At 37.5% G+C, this 19411-nt stretch overlaps 1 protein-coding gene across 2 annotated transcripts; it reads right to left on the bottom strand.

Annotated features, from left to right (window-relative positions):
* Positions 1–4384: 4384 nt before the first annotated feature.
* Positions 4385–19110, bottom strand: gan (gigaxonin). Of its 2 annotated transcripts, none has more exons than XM_034684728.1 (13): positions 18978–19110; positions 18190–18376; positions 17896–18010; positions 16657–17007; positions 15594–15662; positions 15294–15445; positions 14816–14937; positions 14222–14334; positions 12831–12980; positions 11861–11997; positions 10787–10921; positions 9052–9161; positions 4385–8951 (listed from the first exon to the last, which is right to left on the bottom strand). In XM_034684728.1, the coding sequence occupies exons 2-13, from the start codon at positions 18372–18374 to the stop codon at positions 8779–8781; spliced, it is 1812 nt and encodes a 603-aa protein (XP_034540619.1). In that variant the 5' UTR covers positions 18375–18376; positions 18978–19110; the 3' UTR covers positions 4385–8778. The 2 variants fall into 2 exon arrangements, with proteins under 2 accessions (XP_034540619.1, XP_034540618.1); XM_034684727.1 differs by lacking the exon at positions 18978–19110 and adding an exon at positions 18581–18774.
* Between the last annotated feature and the right edge of the window lie 301 nt (positions 19111–19411).

Below are 19411 nucleotides of genomic sequence, written 5' to 3' on the forward strand. Positions count from 1 at the left end.
CGGCCTGAGAACCTGAACAGAAGCTAGGCTAACAACCACTGCTTGTTCAGCTCCACCACTTCTTTTAGCTCATTTTAACTAGCTCACACCCAAACACTGATGTCAGAGTAAATATACGCTCTTTTTGGCAATTCTCCAACGCAAAAATACAACCAAACTAAAAAATTAGTGATTCTAACAGCGTTGATGACATGCCGTCTACTATGGATACAAGTGGACACCCTCATGAACCGGACTGAAAGACAGAGAGGAGAAACTTTCACTAACTAGAGAGCAGGAGAGATCCAAAGCCACCTGGTGTTTCAAGTGTGAAAACTGTGAGCCCAAGCCCATGAATGGATAGAGCTACTGTCATGATTCAGACTTGGAAACAACAATATGACCTTTTTGAATAAGAGGATACCAGCTGATCACATACGGCTGCAGTCTGCATCGCTCGTCAACCAGGGTTCCCTGCTTTAAGTTGCTTTAAACCAGTTATATTGGGGGACTCTTAGTTGGTAGAGGTATTTAAACTGCCAAGCAGACAGTAAACTACGAAGGTACATCAAACCTGCTGTTAGTAACAATCAGCACCCTTTGAGTCCACTTCATGCAAAAGAAGGGTTATATTTAATACACGTAGTGAAATATATCGTCAGTCAAGTTCAGGTGGAAATAGTCCTGCCAGGTGACATCACAGTTCTGAATCTCCCACAGGAGTGAGTTATTTAGTGCAGAACAGCAAGGTGCAACAGTCTGTAATAAATGTAATTGACTGGCAGCAGTCTTCTCCCATCTCATGGGTCACAACTCTCAATAACAACCACCTCGGTGTTCCCTCTTAGGTGTTCACATTTTCCCACAGGGGCATCCTGCTGTTCCCTAAAAGCCTCTTTATTTCCGTTCACCACACGATCCCTCATCAGCAGAGAGTCTTTCTTGCAGCAGCACCGTCGGCACTCGAGCCACTGTTGTTCTGCAGACAAGTTTCAACACGCCAAGCGGCCCGCCAGCAGACTGTCTGCTGTTGTGTCAACACAACGTGTACAGTCACTGGAAAGAAAGAAATGCTGAAAGAATGTAATGTGTCATGGAATCGGATGATACATTAATTAGGCAATAATGGAAATTACTTGATGTATCTGGCATCAATTTCTGCAGGAAAACCACACATCATTGAATACATTAATTAGACTTGTTTGTCAAAAAGAATGTCAGCAATTTCCATCTGTGTAACAAGTGGCACGTCCCATCCACTCCAAATTTGGAGTGGTCCCATCAGGTGAACTCTAGAACCTAAGCCACTAAACGTCAACAAAAATAATTTGTCGCAAGCTATTTTGAAATATTAAATCCTTAAATTCGTAAATTAACAAACCATTGCAATTACATAAATGAACTTTCTCTCAAACATATGAACATATTTTAAAAATCAAACACAGGACATTATATTATGCCGTGAAATTTTAAGTAGTTTTTTCGTGTATCCAGAAGATACACCTAAATGACTTTGGACAAAAACTTTGAGTTCTTTTCTTTTTTTTTTCCACATGTATGGAGTTTTGCATAAGAGTTTATGTTAACAGATCAAAGTTAATTTTCATCTTTTTAAAACACAAATGAATGAGAAACAATTTGGTGGAATAACGACTATCATTTATAAAACTGAACAAGAATAAGTACTAAAGCACTGATTCTACAATTGTAGAATGTTAATAATAACAGATTTTAAAGGTTTTGAATCCATTTAAAGCTATATTTGATTGAACATAGTGCAAAGATAAGAATTCAAATGTTTAAAAATTTGAGAGCCTGCCTGAGAGCCTGAAGATCACTGCTATTAATATTGATTTCAGCCTTGTCCCTTCTGTACAGAGATTTCTTCAGATTCTTGGAATTTTTAATAACATTTACTGTGATGAAATCCTCAAATTATTTGCAATTCTACACTGAGGAACATTATTATGAAATTGTTGAACTATTTACTTGTGCAGCGTCTCACCCAGTGGTGAACCTCATTTCATCTTTACTTCTGAAAGACTCAGACTATCTGGAATAACCCTCTTATACCTGGTAACGTTACAAACATATTGCAAAGTAACTCAATGTTCCTCTAGATGTTCTTTTTTTTAGCATCACACAGCATTTTCAGTGTTTTCTTGTCTCTTTCCTGATTCATTTGAAATGTGTCAGTGGCATCAAATTATGAATGAGCATATATTTTTCGGAAAACAGTTATTTATTCTGTTTCAAAATTTGATATGTTGTAAGTATGCACAATTTAGAATTAAATATAGGCTTTAAATGATTTGCCAACAATCTGTCTCTTAAAAACATTTTATAAAGCGTCCAAACTACTTTGTAATTGGCGTTGTAATTTAATATCTGGTGGGAATTACTTTTTTCGTTGATTTAACATCAGTGGGGAAAAAGGTGAGGTTTTGTGTATGGAGACATTTTTGATGATCATACTAGAAGCTGTTTGCTGATTTTTTTGGGGGATAAAGGGCTTCACACAGATTTCTCCCCTTTTCATTACCATTACTATTTTTTTTTTAAAAAAGACAAGATTTCCAGCTTTTGATTTTTGTATGCTTTTATGAATAATGTTTGTTGTGAGTACTTTTGGATGTCCAAAGTTTAGAAGGTTTTTATTACAGCCTTGAGGACTTAAGACAATACAATTTGAGATAACCCTGTTTAAATAGACAAAACACTAAAAAAAAGTATCAAAACAACTTCTTCTTCACAAATATAGCATTTAGATAATATAACCTAATAATTAAGTAATCATCATTAGGTCAAAGATCCTATTATTTGATTTAGCGGGCTAACAATAAGCAAAAGGCTTACAATTTGTTAACAGATAATATCTGTAGAAACACATCTTAACCATAAAAGCAGAATTTCAAAGCTTAAAAAAGTAGAATTGAACTCATTTGCCATCAATAGATGTGACATGTGTTATTTGATGGTACTAGTTAAGATTAGTCAACTATTCATTGTCTTAGGGGCTACGTTAGAAACTTGGTGATTTACTTTTACTATGTTGTCATTTCAAAAAGTATCTGTGACTTCAGAATAGACAGACACTCAAGTCACAGGACCCAGGTTAGCCAGTCCCTGTAAGTGGTCACTAACTGAATTACCTCCACCCTGGTCATGCTATGTAATCCCATTTTGTTAGTCCATCCTCTTTACATTTTCTAACAAACACAATTAAACACCATGCTAGACATTCAATAAACATAGTCTTACCATGTTTACAACTAAAAAAAGAAGAATTGTTTAAGAGAGCAGTATTTATATCCTTATCAATGGAAATATTATTATTTGTAACAATAACAATAAACATTCAAAGGCGACATAGACATAAAAAATACAATGTTCAAAGTTCTCAGAGGATGAGTTTTTAAGACTTTTCTACTTTAAACAGAACTAAACAGAGCCACATTCAGTAAGAAAATCACATTAGACCATTATAAGTTCTCAAAAAAAACAAACAAACAAAAAAAAACTAGTGGATTATAGTGAAGTCTGTTGTGTATATTCATGCTTCCCTTTGGATAGACCAAAAATAGCATCAGGTGCAGAACCAAATTTACACATTTGTTGAAAAGATTCATCAACTTCTAAAGGTAAAATAAGCAAAGAGTACATGTTCTCCCGGGGTCACTCTTATTTGTTTTGGACACATAATCGTGCTTGTGCTGTGTCTTCATACTAAACCAGAGGGGTATACTACAAAGCGAGTTCAACATATCCCAGTCCAGATATATTTTCCTGATCCAGCTTCACTAAACCTAACAAATGAGATTGCGTTAAGCTGTCACACAAAGCTGGTAACTCGTGACCATCACAGATACGGACAATCTGTCGTCAGCACATGGACATACTTTTCAAACTTAGAGCACTGATATAAGAAAAATATGAAGAAGTTAAACACATAATCCAGACTAACATCAACATATCTGTGTTTCAAACATGAGAGAAGAACTGAGATAAGACAAAAACACAGAGTGAATGCACAAATTACATCTTAATTCTCATCATTTAGTGCAGATATGTCTGATTATAATAACTGTTAAAACTCTGTTGGTGATCTACGCGTGTAAGGAGTGAACCTCCGTCGTAGTGCTGAAAATCCAGAGTTAACCCTAAAGTTACCTCGAGAACCGCAAATCCAGCTTCTTAGTATACCCCTCTGGTGGCCACCTATGCCCATGGGCTTGAGAAATTAAGCTAAAGTGGAACTACAAAAAAGGGTTGAATTTTGTTATAACTCAGAAGTTTAGATTAAATTTAATGTTACGAGTTACGAATCTTTGTCTTAGTCATAAACCAAAGTATGCACTCAGAACAAGCTACAAACAGAGACAGAAACAAAAGTTGAGACACAAAGTTGACCATTTTGGTGTTTTAATTCATTTGACGTAAATGAATGACACTTATGGGCAACATGTTACAAAACTTCCTCATGCATCAGTATGAAAAGTACAAACTGAAATGTAGTTTGAATCCCCTTCTGTCACAACTTTGGTAAAAGCTTAATGGTTACTTTCAGTTAGACGCTTTGTATTTTTCCCTTCTAAGTATTTCCTCTGATTCTACCAATCACAACACAGACGGTCATGAGATGTTTACACGTAAGAGCTAATGTTGTTTACAATACCAAGCGGCTCAGAAACTTACTGTAGTATTTACTGTAAATGATGCGATGCAATGGAATGTTAAGTTTCTGTGCAGAAATAAGGAAGCACGTTATTCACAGTCAGCTCTCAGCTGATCAGTTCTGTGGCCTTGTAAGACTTCAGGAAATCCTATATTTCAGCCTGTGAGTCATCACATTTTGAACGCAGTGTATAGGAAATGATTTGAGTGTGGCTGCAGCTATGATGACTTTTACATATATTTATAATACTGTACACATAAAGATCACTTAGTTTATCATTATCCACATAAAGCCTGTTTCAGCTATTTGTACAGCATTAAAGAAAAAGCTTGAGTTGACCTGTTGTATCAGCTCAGTTGGAGTCAGTATTACACTAGTTATATGACGGACAGAAACTGGGCTTTAGTATCGAAACAACCAGTAGAATTTTTTTCCCCACAGTCATACTGTGAAGATGTTTCCTGTCACTGATCACATCTCTTCAGACTCATGACAGCTCACATGCCTGTCATTGTGTTTTACAGTTATTCTCAATAACTTAAAGGATTTGAGTGCTACTTTCACTTTCTGCTTTTAAAGAGCACTAGTAGGCAACAAATATAATATAATATAATATACATCTCCCTTTTATTTATTTGGATCTAAATAACTAATTGATTGGGCTTCTGTTCAGACAATGAAAAATTAGGTTGTAGGGCGTCATCTGACCTGGAAAACCAATTAAGTCAACATTTAAAGGATAAAATAACAAAATTGCTGAAATAAGTGGGGACAAAAGGCAGAAAGGTCAGAAGTCTTGGAGTAAGAACTCCAAAAAATACAGAGAAAGGCAAAATAAAAGACACACCTGTCACACCTGAATCAGACGATGATTGCTGCCACGACTAAACAGGTCAAGCTAGCTGTGGAGCAGAGATCTGCTCAGGGCTAGAAAACCTCAGCAAAAGGCCTGAAATCACAACTGAGGGGCGACTTCCACTCATTTGGGCAAGCTTTCAGGAGCCTCAGGAGACAAGACTTGGATCATATCAAACAAGACATACATCAGGGACTCTTCATGCTTATGGATTGATCAATAAAGGCAGCAGAAGAACAGCAACTCCCAGATTTTGGGAGGTAAAAGAACTGTCTTTGTAATGTAGTACGATGAATTTGAAGAGGGAAATTTAACAGCTGGTTCCAGTTAAAAAAGGAAATCATTTTGGGGGGAAAGTATATAAGCACTTTTTGTGAACGCACTTTGATCGGGCCCTTTGTTGTCTGTCATAAGTTATAGCCATTACAAACAGACTTATGACCGCTAGCATAAGCAGTCTACTTGTGTAATAACAAAACTCTTTGTATCTATTAGTCATTCTGATCCATGTCTGAAAATAATGGAATTCCCTTTCATCTTTAAGGAGCTCACTTCAGCAAAAAACATTTTAAAAGTATGAAAGATTAGTGGTTTCCACTGATGAATGATCATAATTGTCTGTTTTCACTTTAAAATAAGTTCATCTCGGTCCAACAGTCAATAATTGATCTTTGATGAACTAATGAGATGTTGTTGGATGAAAGAACAGATGTAGACTGAGTGGAAACAGTGTATGTGAATGTTAAATGTCTATTGTTGAATCAAGCAGTCACAATGTTTAAGTCAAGGTTGACTTAACGTTTAAACTGAGGATCAACCTTCAGTTCAGCTTGTACAACATGACACTGTTTCTGTTTCAAGTTATAAAACCCTCTGTCTTTTCTTGTTTTTTTGTTCTGTTTGCTCAGATTAAAACCCCAAACTGTGTGATTGTATGTCTCAAGCTTTCTTGCCTCCATAGTTATGAGACGTGACATATTACAGAGTCCAACTGCTTCTAATGCATTTCTTTTTCTAGTTTGAGGCACAAGAAAATGAAATCACACAGCATTTTATCAAAATTGTAGGATTATCTCAAGTTTAAGTGTTTCAAGATTACTGTTCATACCTCACTTTGAGCCCCCTCAGTGTTTTGACGTGTTTAAGATGCATGACAAGAGTGAGACTGAGTATGTGTCTGCTGTGCGGCTACTGCCCTGAGCAGAGGACAGACAGCAGCAGCTGTAACTCACATAGAACAAACGGGGTCAGGAGATGCCAAAAGTGTTCTGACTGGAAAGCCAGGTCAGAGGTCACAGAGGCAGCAAACACATCCTGCAACTTTAGAGTGACACTCACATAGAGGTCTATTTCTGACCAGGCTGAGCCTGCACAGCTCGGCCAGTGACAAAAAGTGACTATCGTGTAAAGCGCTTGTGGCCAAGTGTGCAAACATTCACTTAATATGATGCATTCAGGGAAAATTGTTATTTAGTTTGATGTTACTTTTATCTTCTACTACTTGAGTTACTTGCTTTCTACACTTTCTGTCATTATTTTCTTGCATAGCTAAGAGGGAGAAGGAACAAACATGGGCTAAACAGAGGTATAATGTGACCATGATGGGACTTTGTACATCCTTCCACTTGGTGTGATTCTAATCCGTCTATGACTGCAGCAATAAATGTGAGAAAAAATATAGTCAAACATCCACAGACATGCAGTCAAAATGAGAGCTCTGGCAACCAAAACCAAAACAAGACAAGTCGTTAACACTAATAATAAATTCTATTTTGATCACCCTCTGAATCAACACATGTAGGTGTTTCATGTGCTGCCCCTGTCAGCTGAACCACATCATCTATCTTAATGTTTTCTTATCTGATGTCTAGTTAAGTTTCATAGTTCAGTAACTTAGAGCGAGGGACAGTGAAGCTTTAATTTAGAATGACTTTCTTTAAGCACTGCTTACAATCATAAATCCACAGCCTGTTTCAGGGAGGCAGCTTAAAGAGTTAAAGTCTGGTGTTTTGTTGAGCTATAAATCCACCATCTTCTTACCTCGGTAGACTTTGTGCTTTCATCAAAACATTACGCCTTTAAGCCTCTTTGCTCACATATAACAAGAGGAATAATTCCTACAGACACAGAGTCCTTTCTATGATACTTTCAATAAAACTGATTGTTGACGTTTGCTGATATGACTGATTTTTTTTCTCTTTACAGGACACTCTCGAATGTCTGCACAAATTTCAGATAGTCAAAAATTGAAGACACATTTTTCTCAAAGCCACTGCTTATATGCTCAATACCTTCAAACCTACCAAACAGAACTCCACATGAAGTGATATGGAATAAGGCAGCTGATGTAACTTCATCTGTTTTGCAATAAGCTCCAAATTAAACGCACTGACAGAGCTCATTGCATGGCTTCTTGTAGACACAGGTGGATGACAGTTGTTTAAGATTTCAGCTGAAACTCTGTACTGGATAAGCAGATGCAGACTGTGCCTATGGTGTAAATATATCCATGTGCACAGTATGGAGGGCAATCCACTAAGATCAGTGCTACTGTGCAGTGTGTGAGCTTTTCCCTTCATTTGTAGATGCATTGCCTGGTCAGTAACCAAAGAGAGTAGCAGTAAAGAAAAGAGGTATTGTATGTTTCTTGTAAAGACCATTTCTCTTCATTTTAAAGTTGTGACTTATCCCCTTGCTCTCTGATTCTTAGGGACTTAACCAAAGTCCCTCTTCTCACAGAGGATTAATGCAACTTAAACATTTCTCTTCACCTCCACTCAAGTGTGAACAGTTGGTCTAATTTTGGACATAAAAATGAAGAGTTCACCTCTACAATACATCCTGAACAGCAAAAATACAACACAGTAGATCCTCTGCAGTGTTCGTCATAATCCCTCATGTGATAATGTTGTAGTTATCAAGTCTTAAATCCCTCATAAAGCCATTGATCATCAGTACATATTAAAAATAAATGTCAATAAAACGAAAGGAAAAAACGTTTTTTTTTTCTTTTTAAATAAAAAAAAAAAAAATTAAGTTTTATATTAAAAAACTCCTGTTAAAACTCATAATGTTAAAAACATGTTTAGATAAACTGTGTTTCCGTCTTGAGCGTTAACTGTAAACAGACGCTCTTAATCTGAACAGTCTAACACCTACAATGCTTTAGTGTTCATCTAATCTCTAAACCCAGGCAGCTGGTAGACACAACAACCAGTGTGCAAAGTGAAGGAGTACAGAGTGATACCGGGCCTGGCTAGGGTTCAAGTCATAGTCTGATCCTGAACATGCCCTGGCTCAGCTGAAGGCGGAACAGGCGACAGTTAGCAAGGCGCAGGGCGGCGCAGGATGTTTTGGAGAGATCAGTGGGTAACATGGGCCTAGTGCGATACCACGTCCCGGTGCTGCGCCGAAACTCGCGAATGTAGTCAAAGGTTGTTCCTGTAAACACAAGAAACAGCAAACTTACACACTCAAATACTGATACTATTGTCACGTAGTTAGAACTCTTTTTCTTTTTGTTAGGATTCCATTCACTGACCTGTATCCAGGTCTCCCACCACATAGATACTGGCTCCAATGGGCACAGCACCGTAAACAAAGGATGAGCTGGTATGAATGCACAAACTCTGGTCATCCAGGAACATCCACCTACACAAACCATATAAAACAACGAAAATAAGACAACAATAACAATACTGATAATAAAAATAAAAATAAAAATAATAGTAAATTAGGTGTAATAAGATTCCCTCTAGGCATACTGGGAGTAAGCATTTGCTAAATCCAGATGTACAAGAGGTCTAATCTGTCTTTTGTCCCCAGATTTTATCAGTTCATCTAAGGGTTCAGTTATTTGGGTCAAGATGAAGAAACTCCCTGCGTGAATTCCTGAAGTGTTCCCCTCATATAAATGGGGCAGGACTAATGCTCAGCAGAAGGGTTTTATCAGAACATTTTAATATCACAATGGCATTTACAGTTGACCTTTTTGGTAATAATGTCATCAAGTCATTATTTCATCCTATGTGACAGATTTGTGAAGTTATTTTGAAATAATCACGAGGCCTAAACTGTTTTTAAAGATACAGTGTGTCAAATTTGGCAGCATGAAGAAGAGACACGGTCAAAATGGAACATAATAGTCGTAAGTATGTTTCACTTAGACCAAGTACAAAAAATGTTCTGTTTTTGTTAACCGAGAAAAAGCATTTTTTCTCTGCGGGTCACTGAGGCCACCATATTGCACCACAATGTTTCTACAGTAGCTTAGAATGGGCAAACTGGTAAGTGCCATATGCATTTTTTGTATTTAGTGGGTGGCTGCCAAAAAAACAGTGGTTTGAAGAAGAAGAGGAAAAAGAAAAAGAAGAAGAAAGCAGAACAAGAAAATGAATAGCGGTTTTTGAACTCTTTGTACTGATGGAAGTTTTGGACTGTAAAAACTTGACATCCACTCAGGAGCTTCTTGTCCTTAAAGGCCACCATTGCTTCTGGAATTTCCCTGGTGTGGGAGGTGAGCGAGGGAGCGTTTCAATCTACGATCTGACCACTAAATATGGTTAGATTTGACCATTTCTACACAATGTACCTTTAAAGAATACGCCAGTGAGAAGGTATAAAACTTAACTAGCAATGAAAGTATGAATAATATGAACCTATTTAGACCATGTTTTGTATTCACAAGAACTAGACAGACTGAAAGTCGCAGGTCACATCAACAATGTGGAGATTTTGCTAATTCCGCAGGTATTCTCTGAAATATTTCCTGATGGATCTACTTCATAAAAACAAAGAGACAAATCTAAAATGTCGAACATAATACCTGCTGTCTAAACTGTCACTGACAGGGACACATAAACACGTATGATACTAAATTTCATTCCACACTATTTTTTGGTTGATGTCCTTGGGTTTTCAACAAACAAAATCTGATAAAGAACATTTGTTTTGCATTCAGGATTCTCCAAAGAGCTGTATGTTGTAGTTGCCTGAAAAACAAGAGGTCACTCTCTGGTACCTTGAGGGGAGCCAATGGGGAATAAAACCCCTTTCAGTAACTCTAATGAAGCTAATGAAGATCAGGGGCTACGGTTAACGCTATCAAATGGTCCTTGTGGTAAGATGTGGTCTGGACTGCAGTTTCAAGGGTCAAAATTTAAAGAGGGTAAACACAGACAAAAGGAGTGATGATAATGCATTTACACAATCTAATAACAACCCAAAATTGCCATTTAAAAAAAACACTCAGAAGCAGCTGTTGTTTCCACACTGACCTCCTCATCTCGTCATGGTAGAACTCAGACTTGCAGGTCATCATCTGTCTTTGCTCGGCGTTTTCGTTCTCTTGGCTTCTTACTCCACCAAACACATAGAGCTCCTGACCAACACCACATGCCACTGAACCGAACCTGGCAGGAAAATTAACAGGGAATTATCAAGCTTTTTTCTGGCTGCAAGCAACAAAAAACTCCACAGGCTGCACAAAGAAATTTGATTTACACAAGTCGATCTACAAAGAGCTTAAAAATGTGACTTTTAAACTGATTTCCTTCCTTAGTTAACTTTTTTATAACTTGTTATGGTATGAACAGCAAGTTTTAAGTCATTAAGTTGTTTATTATAGACCCATTAAGAGCAAATTAGGAGCAACATTTGTGTATGTGTCACAATGGAAACCTTAGTGTTTGGATACTTCCTCTTCTTATACACTAAGTTCTCTTCAAAGTACAACATCACTTCAATACATTTGTAAATTGTTGTTTTCTCCTTTATCTATGTTCAAAATCTAATATAACCTTTGATGGTTCAGTGGTAACACTGTGTGTCCTTCTGAATGTGTGTTATGGAGTATAAGGCTTGTAGGGCCTTGAGTGTCAGAAGAATGAAGCCAAAACAAGTGCAACACATTCACCATTTTAACCCCTCATTCATTGTGTTACCAAGATCTCTGCATCATAAATCAATATATCAGATAGAGAGACTCAATGTTGAATTTGTCTTCATGTTCACAAGTTCAGCATGACTAATGTTCAATGTATGACTCAAGATCTTCAGTTATAACCACTGCATCTGCAGCAAAATTTAGGTGTCAATATGACTGTGGGGACAAGAGAGGAGGGTTGAAACCAAACTGTGAGCTACAATGCAGCCTTGTTGGCTTTATGTTTTCAGTACAGACAAAACAGTGGTATTAAAGACAGAAGTTTTAAGTTTATTAAGTGACATAATTGTCTCAAATGAAGAAAAAAAAGAGAAGATGAGACATTAAAATGAGACCATGCGAACATTGTAGTTCCTCGTTCTTTTGCTCAAACCACAAAGCTTACACAATCGCACAAAGTGTTTACCTTCTCTCTTTCAGAGGACAGAGGCCTGTCCATTGCTGCGTTTTGGGATCAAAACATTCGACTGAATCAAACAGTTTCCCGTAGGAGCCTCCTCCCATGGCATAGATCTTCTTATTCATGGTTGCGTAGCAGCCCACCTAAAACAGAAGACAAACACAACTTTACTCATCGCAGGATGAGGGGAGAAGTTCACTGTGAAAAAGGATTTATGTGGTTAAAGTTGGGTCACATGAATGGCAAAATCTGGACAAGAGGTGTCATGGCCCTGTGATCCTTCTGGACAACTTTGTAGTACATTATTATTATGTGTTTTTAAAGCTGCCTAGACGAAAAAAGGCAAGACATAGGAGGCAGGAAATATTTATTTCATGTTAGTAACCTGAAACATCAATGACATTCTGTACTTAGCAATTTCAGGTCTCTACGTCTCCTTTATTTAGACTTTGAGGAGGAACATGTTTAATTCTAATTTTGTTATAGATTAACCTTATTATTATTTAAGTTTATCATTTTGTCAAGAAAATGTCAGAATGATGTAAAATTGCTCCTCACAACTCTTTTCTTTGTCACAACAACCGTTCAAAACCAACTCTAACTCACAAAATGACCAAGAGCAGCAAACCCTTACTTTTAGGAATCTTAGTCCATTAAATATTCGACATTTAACATTTTTGCTTGAAAAATCACCAAAACAATTTATAGATTATCAAAATATTTGCAAATAAATGTTCTTCTTTTCACTCGTTTTTGTGACTCTGTTTACAGATCCCTTTGCCATAAACTACAACTCAGCACAGACTGAGAATGAGTACTAAAACAACCTGCATGCTATGGTCAGTTATGAAAAGAATTCAATTTTCAATACAACAGAGGAGATATAAGTTACAACTGTGGAGTGGCAAAGACATGGCCGGGTCATTCGTTTTATAGTGCTACTCTGTGAATGTGAAACTTGTTTGTGTGTTGTTACCTTGCGGATCATGGTCATACTTGTCGTCAGTTTCCAGGTGTTGCTGTGAGGGTCAAACACTTCGACAGTGGTCAGCTCTGTCTCTTCATTTTCTCCTCCCAGAACGTAGATCAGACCGTCCAGCTCCACCACACCGAAGTTCTGACGAGCCTACAAACATCAATGAAATGATTGAACCAAAGCAGCGTTCAAATACACATGAGCTCTTTAATCCAATGTGTTCTTTTTATGTATTTTTAAAAAAATTGAATCACAGCTTGAGTACAGCAAAGACTATGAGCTCCACTCTTTACAACATACTGCCCAGGGTTTTATGATAATAAAAGTTTAAAAATGTAGAGTACAAACAAAACAAGACATAATGGAGTTTAAATGACTAAAAGAAACTCAGGAGAGGTCCGGCACCACATCTTGAAATCATAAAACCCTGAATCAGACTTTAAAAAAATAATACAATTTTATTAGTTTTGTTTTATATTTATTTGTTTTCATATTACTTTGCTTTTATCAGTGACAGTGTTTTTGATTTGCATTTAAGACAGACATAAACAAAGATCGAGTATCTTCTAGAATGATCAAATGATATGTTATATTTAGATTTTTTTTAAACGCGTGTAAAATGCCATAAATAAGAACACATCTGTAAAAGAACAGTAAAATCAATGTAAGAACATGAAAGCAGTTTATCTGTAAATATAAATATATGAAGAATTAGTAGAAACTTAACAAATTAGAAAAACATTTTTTTCACATGCATTTGGTTTTTTTAATCTATGTATAAATAGAAAAATGTATTCAATCTTTGTATTTATATTAATTATATTTTGCATCGTTTATTTGATCTGATATGTATCATTTTTATATAGTGTTACTTTTTAACCACTACTTATTTCTTATTCTTTTCCCATCATATTTTGGCTATTTCTTGTAGGTCAAGCTGTCAGTGAGTTGGTTTGATGTGGTCTGGTAAAATTATAAACAAATACTTACAGACTTTTCTTTGCAGTTTTTTGTTTGAATGTCATTCCTATTATTCTACAGGAACCTTAAGAGTGATCAACAACAATTAACATGTAATGTATAAGACATCAATTTTCTCTTTAAAATGAAAGTAGCAGACCAAGGTTGTGTAGTCTGTGTAACATCCATCTCAGCTGCCAACAAAGGTTTATTGACCCTGAATTACAGCACTGCTGACACCTAGTGGCCATGAGGTGAAATGACTAAAAAGCCAGTGTATATTTTGCAACATGGCTTAAGGAGTGACTTTCCAAAAAATCATTTTACCAGCAAAAAGTTAGATTTTCAAATAATTTTAATGTTTATATACCAGAAAACCAGAATGATGGAGGCTTTCAAATCCAGAGTGATGAGAAAGAGAGTAGATTTACCTGAAGCATGGGTAATATCGGGCTCCATGTGTTGTTTTCAGGGTCATATTTCTCTCCACTGTCCAGAACTGTGTTGTGTTCATCTACCCCACCAATCACAAACAGAAAACCCTCTAACAGACAGGAAAACAAATGTTATTACCCACTCACACATTTGCTGGACAAGCTGTTTTCACTGGTGACACACAGGAACATTTGTAAGGGGGGGGGTTACAGTATTTTTAAACCTTTTTAAATAGCCTTACATATGTTAGGATCAAAGCGACCTGTCTGGCTGCTAACCCAAGCATAACCGGAGCATTTTCAAAACTTGCTGTAGCTAAAATAAAATATACAAACCTAATTCTAAAAGTGGGACAGCTGTTTAAAATGTCAATTAAACAGAACATGATGGTTTGCAAATCATTTAAACCCTATATTTAAATAAGAATTGTGAAAAGGCTACAAAAAACCCCAACAACTACATAACAGGTTTAAAGGGTTTGCAAAACTTCAAAATCTACTTTTACCCTAATTACCCGTTAGCTCCTGAGAAACAAGTCAAAAGTTAGAGTTGTGCATCACATCAGTTGTAGTGAGGATATTTGCACTAACCAGCAGCGACCACCCCATGGCAGATGCGAGCAACACTCATTGGCTGCAGCTCAATCCAGGACTGTCTGTTGGTATCGTAGAGTGGACACATGCAGCGTGTCACTGCAGTCGGCTTCTTGTTTCTGTGTAGGACAAAACAACAGACCAGGCAGGATGTGAGCAAAGTGAGTCTGTGAGTAAACTCAACACTAGCTTATCCTCTTCCTCTGACTGTCTTGAGTGCCATTATTTCCTCTGTTGTTGAGGTGTCTTAAACAAACATAACTTCATCTTCAATGGATGTTCCGATAGATGAGTACTGAAGCGGCTGATACTTGATGTATTTAATATCTTAATACATATGTTAATTTAACTGCTAAGGGTTTGCCTCTAAACTTTAGTGGAGTCTAGGCCTGATTTTAAAGCACTCCCATGACACACTTAACTCTGCGTGGTGATAAATAGCATCATAAAACACAAACAGGAATCAATGACTCACTTGCGATCCTCTCCTCCAGCAATAACAATACACTCTGAGTAACCTCTGGGTTTGAAGGCCGCAAGCAGAGCCTCCCCCTGCAGCTGACCATCGCTCAGCACTGACTGACAGTAATCTCGGATCACCTCCCGCATTAGAGGCTCCCCCATGGTCTGATGGGATACAATGCAGCACACAATGAAGTTAGTGAGACATCCAGCAGAGTTTCTGCTTCAATAGAGCAGTGGATTTAAAGACTGGACTTAACATAATGTTATATTGTGTTGGTACACTGTAGAGCAAATGTATCCAGTTCTTTACCTGCTCCCTCAGGTAGCTCACGTCCAGGCCCTGCAGCCACACTGCCGACATCACTTCCTTCATGTGGACCTGAAAATAAAGACGGCGTTACACTAATTTTGTGGGTTCTTTTTGGAAACAATACAAGATAGCAGCCTGAGAGTGTGCCAGAGACTGGAGACCCCCATTGTCCTGAGGTGTTTACATGTTACAGCTGCAGACAAGAACTAATGAGCCAATACAAAAACCTGCAAAGCTTATTGTAATTTAAAAGAGGCTCGAAGCAGGATTCAAGTAATCTTCAAGTTTAAATTGTAGCAGTGAGTGGATATACAATATCTAATAAGCAGACATACAGTTCATGTCTGTGAGTTTCATACTAGCTTAAAGCCTAACATGCTTCATTTAGCTGGTCTGATGTGTTTACTGTGCTGCTGTAAGTAAACTTGCTGCAACTGATACAATCCCTAATCCATCATAATTTCTTCAGAGGTCATGTGGCAACAAAGTAAAGACAGAAGTTGATTACATTTTTAATGGTAAAAACCAACCTTTTTAGAACAGCATATTCTCTGTAAACTCCTCACATATATACCTTTTTATTGCATTTCACCCTCCGTTCATTGTGTTCTTATCATATTGTATAGTGTTTGTTTTATCAAGTGCCTTTTTCTAACATATTGTGTTTTTATTATTGTTACATTTGTAAGGTGACCTTGCGTGTCCTGAAAGGCGCCCAGAAATAAAATGTATTATTTGATTTAGTTCTTCTATGCTTTAATTTTTGTTTCCATGAATGTTTAAACGTTCCTTTATTCTTTTGTTTATTTCTCTTTATAATTTCCTCTTTATTATATCTATTCATTTATTGACTGTTTTTCCTAGTTATGTATTTATTCCATTATTTGTCACACATTTCTTTAAAAATGTTTAAATGTCAACCAACTTGATTTGCAAAACTGCCCTGAAAACTCCAAAGCATCATTTTTCCACACTTTCTCCACTTCATTTATAGAACTCATCATCAGCTGTTGGTCATTTCTGCAAAATAGATACACTGAACCTTAAATTGAGCATCACCCACCTTGCGATCCTCTGGGTCATGAGCCAACCATCGCACCACAGCCTCCAGCACGTGCTTCTCGTTGCCCACATTCAGCTTCTCCATGGCCAGCACCTCGCAGAGCCGGTTCGGAGGCAGCTCCCTGAACTCCTCAGTGTGCGCCACATCACCAAAATGTGTCTGCAGGAACTCGGTGGCAGCGTAGTGTACGTGGTAGAGGCAATAGTGCAGAGAGAAGAGGCGGATGCCGATGCAGTTCTCTGCAGTGATGCAGCTCTCTAAGAACTGGCAGCACAGAGACTTGAGGTCTATCATGAGGAGCAGATCGGACGCCTGCACCATGTCCTGAATGGTTTCTTCACTTAAAGTGATCTGTGTGGGAAGGACAGAAAAACACAGTATGTGAAGCAAATTTTGTAGTGATTTTTCTTAAGAAGATGTATAGATTAGTCAGAAATGATGTTCAACAATCTAACAAACTGACATTTTTAAAAGGCATTTTTGGTTTTAAAACCTGATCCCCTAGATTAGATATATAGCATGGCCTGAATAACAAATAGGAAACTATTAAAATTGGTTCTGCAGATCGCTACAGACAGCCTCTTCAAGACAGTGATGTCTGCAGTGATCTGCTAGGGCAAATGTGCAGAATCATAGCATGTCCAGTGAGAGAGCCACTTAGAGCCTCAGATTGATAGATTCGGTCATAGAGCTTTTTAGACAATGGGGATCTGTTTGTTGTTTTCTACTTAAAACAGACATTGAATCACTTTCTCTTTAAAACCTCAAAACTCCACTGAGAAAACACAGATTCTACCTTGGAGGACCTTTGAGTTGCTGATCTACTTAGGCCACGACTGATTAGTTTGTGCTTTTGCATCAGATCGCAGATAACCCTTTGAAATACCAAAGTAACTCACTACCGGATTAGGCGGCAGCAGACCAGCAGCTCCTAGGTTCTGCAAGGTAAAAGATTGTCCACACAGCCTGGTGGCTCAACAGAGAGTGATGGAACAGGTGTTTCTGGTTTCAAAAAGGATCTTTGCTTAACAAAAAAAAGGGCCATTACTGTGACAATCCTATTTCAGACACTTAGAATAACAATGAGAGGCTTTTGGTTTCAAACAAAGGCACTTTCAGTGGATATACTATGATTTAGCACATTTTCTCTGAAGGCGATGGTGCAATCGACTATAACAACAACAACACTTTTTGTATGTAAGAATAAGGCCCAGGAATACATAAAGCCTCCACACTCACTTCACCACTGAAGATGTAGTCCAAGATCTGTTTCATTATGGACATGGAGACCCCCTGCAGCTCAATTCTGTATGTAGACCCATCTTCCTTTGGAGGATTGTAGTTCAGCTTGGTCCTGATATAAAATCATCGACACAAGATAACACATAAAGCATGAAAATTAAATATATATGCTGCATTATATCAATTGTGAAAAGACACATTGGTGCTGTTTTAACATATAAAAACTCCAGCTGGTGTGCCTTGTCCTGTGCTGGATGATCAGGGCAAATGGTCATTGCCAGATGTTCTGACCTGACATATGGGCTGGCAGCAGCCAGGATGTTTTTCTGGACCGGGAGCTCCTCTCCATCAACCACCAGCACTGCATCGTGGAAACTTTGCTCCTGCCAGAAGACTCGAAGGACCCTGAGGAGTTTCTGGGAATGTTGGGGGTCCGAAACCTTCGAACCAGGTTCACTTGATCCAGAAAGGGGCATGTCTAAATTTGAATTTGAACAAATGTAAAGAAAAAATGCTTCAGTCTGCACAAAGACAAGACATTTATTTTGATAAACGTGGCTTCCAAATTTAGTTTGCAACTTGTCCAATTAGTTGTTTACTAAAACATATCCTAGAGAACAGAAATGACCTGTGTTCACATCAGTAAACGTCAAAAGGTTAGTGAGAGCCTGCTAACATTTACCTGACGACAGGATATTGAGGGAAAACGTAGCTAACTTTAAGCCTTGATTCATAAGCTGACAAGTTTGAACATGAAGTTTGGAGAAGCTCTTGGAGAAGATAGAAAGGATAAAGCCTAAAGCCTAAAGGCTATTAGCAAATCAACCGTCGAAAAACGCCAGTACCTGTCACAAAGACGACAAATTGTCGCAAGCAAAGTTATAAACAATCCTGCAGTGAAAATGACACTCAGTCCATTGAATTCTAGTTTGATAAGTGAAATATCTGGTAATAGGGTAAAGCTACAAAAACATGAGGGCAGGCGTCAGCTCTGCAGTGCGTGTTTACAATGGTTATAACTTGTTACGTCATGTTTTTCATTTAAAATATCCCATTTCATTCTGTTTTAAGTGTCTTACCTTCAATGAAGAGATGTGTTCTAGTTTTCTTTAGGGCACGGCTAAACCAGCTGCTTTTAGAACAACATGAATCACTCCATGCGAGAATGTTGTAAGTGGACGTGAAGATATGCGTTCAGGTTCATAGACATTATTGTAAATACACATTTCCACGATTATATCTAACTACATAGAAAACTAGAAAACTCAAAATTACGATAGACAGTTACATTTACAAATAATAACATAAAATAAATACAAATCTCATTACTACGTCATCAAACATAGTTTAACTGCTTGGTTTCTGTGTGTTATTATCACGTAGGCCGGTTGATTTGTAGAATTCCTTTGGTACTTGAACGCATCATCAGCTAGGCGGAAAGTGTGCACATAAAGAGCGTTCCAATACCTTTGTTTGCTCTCTGCACACGAACAAATACTGAATAAATCCCTTA

The sequence above is a fragment of the Notolabrus celidotus genome, chromosome 6 (genome assembly GCF_009762535.1).
Source record: "Notolabrus celidotus isolate fNotCel1 chromosome 6, fNotCel1.pri, whole genome shotgun sequence".
Classification (NCBI taxonomy): Eukaryota; Metazoa; Chordata; class Actinopteri; order Labriformes; family Labridae; genus Notolabrus; species Notolabrus celidotus.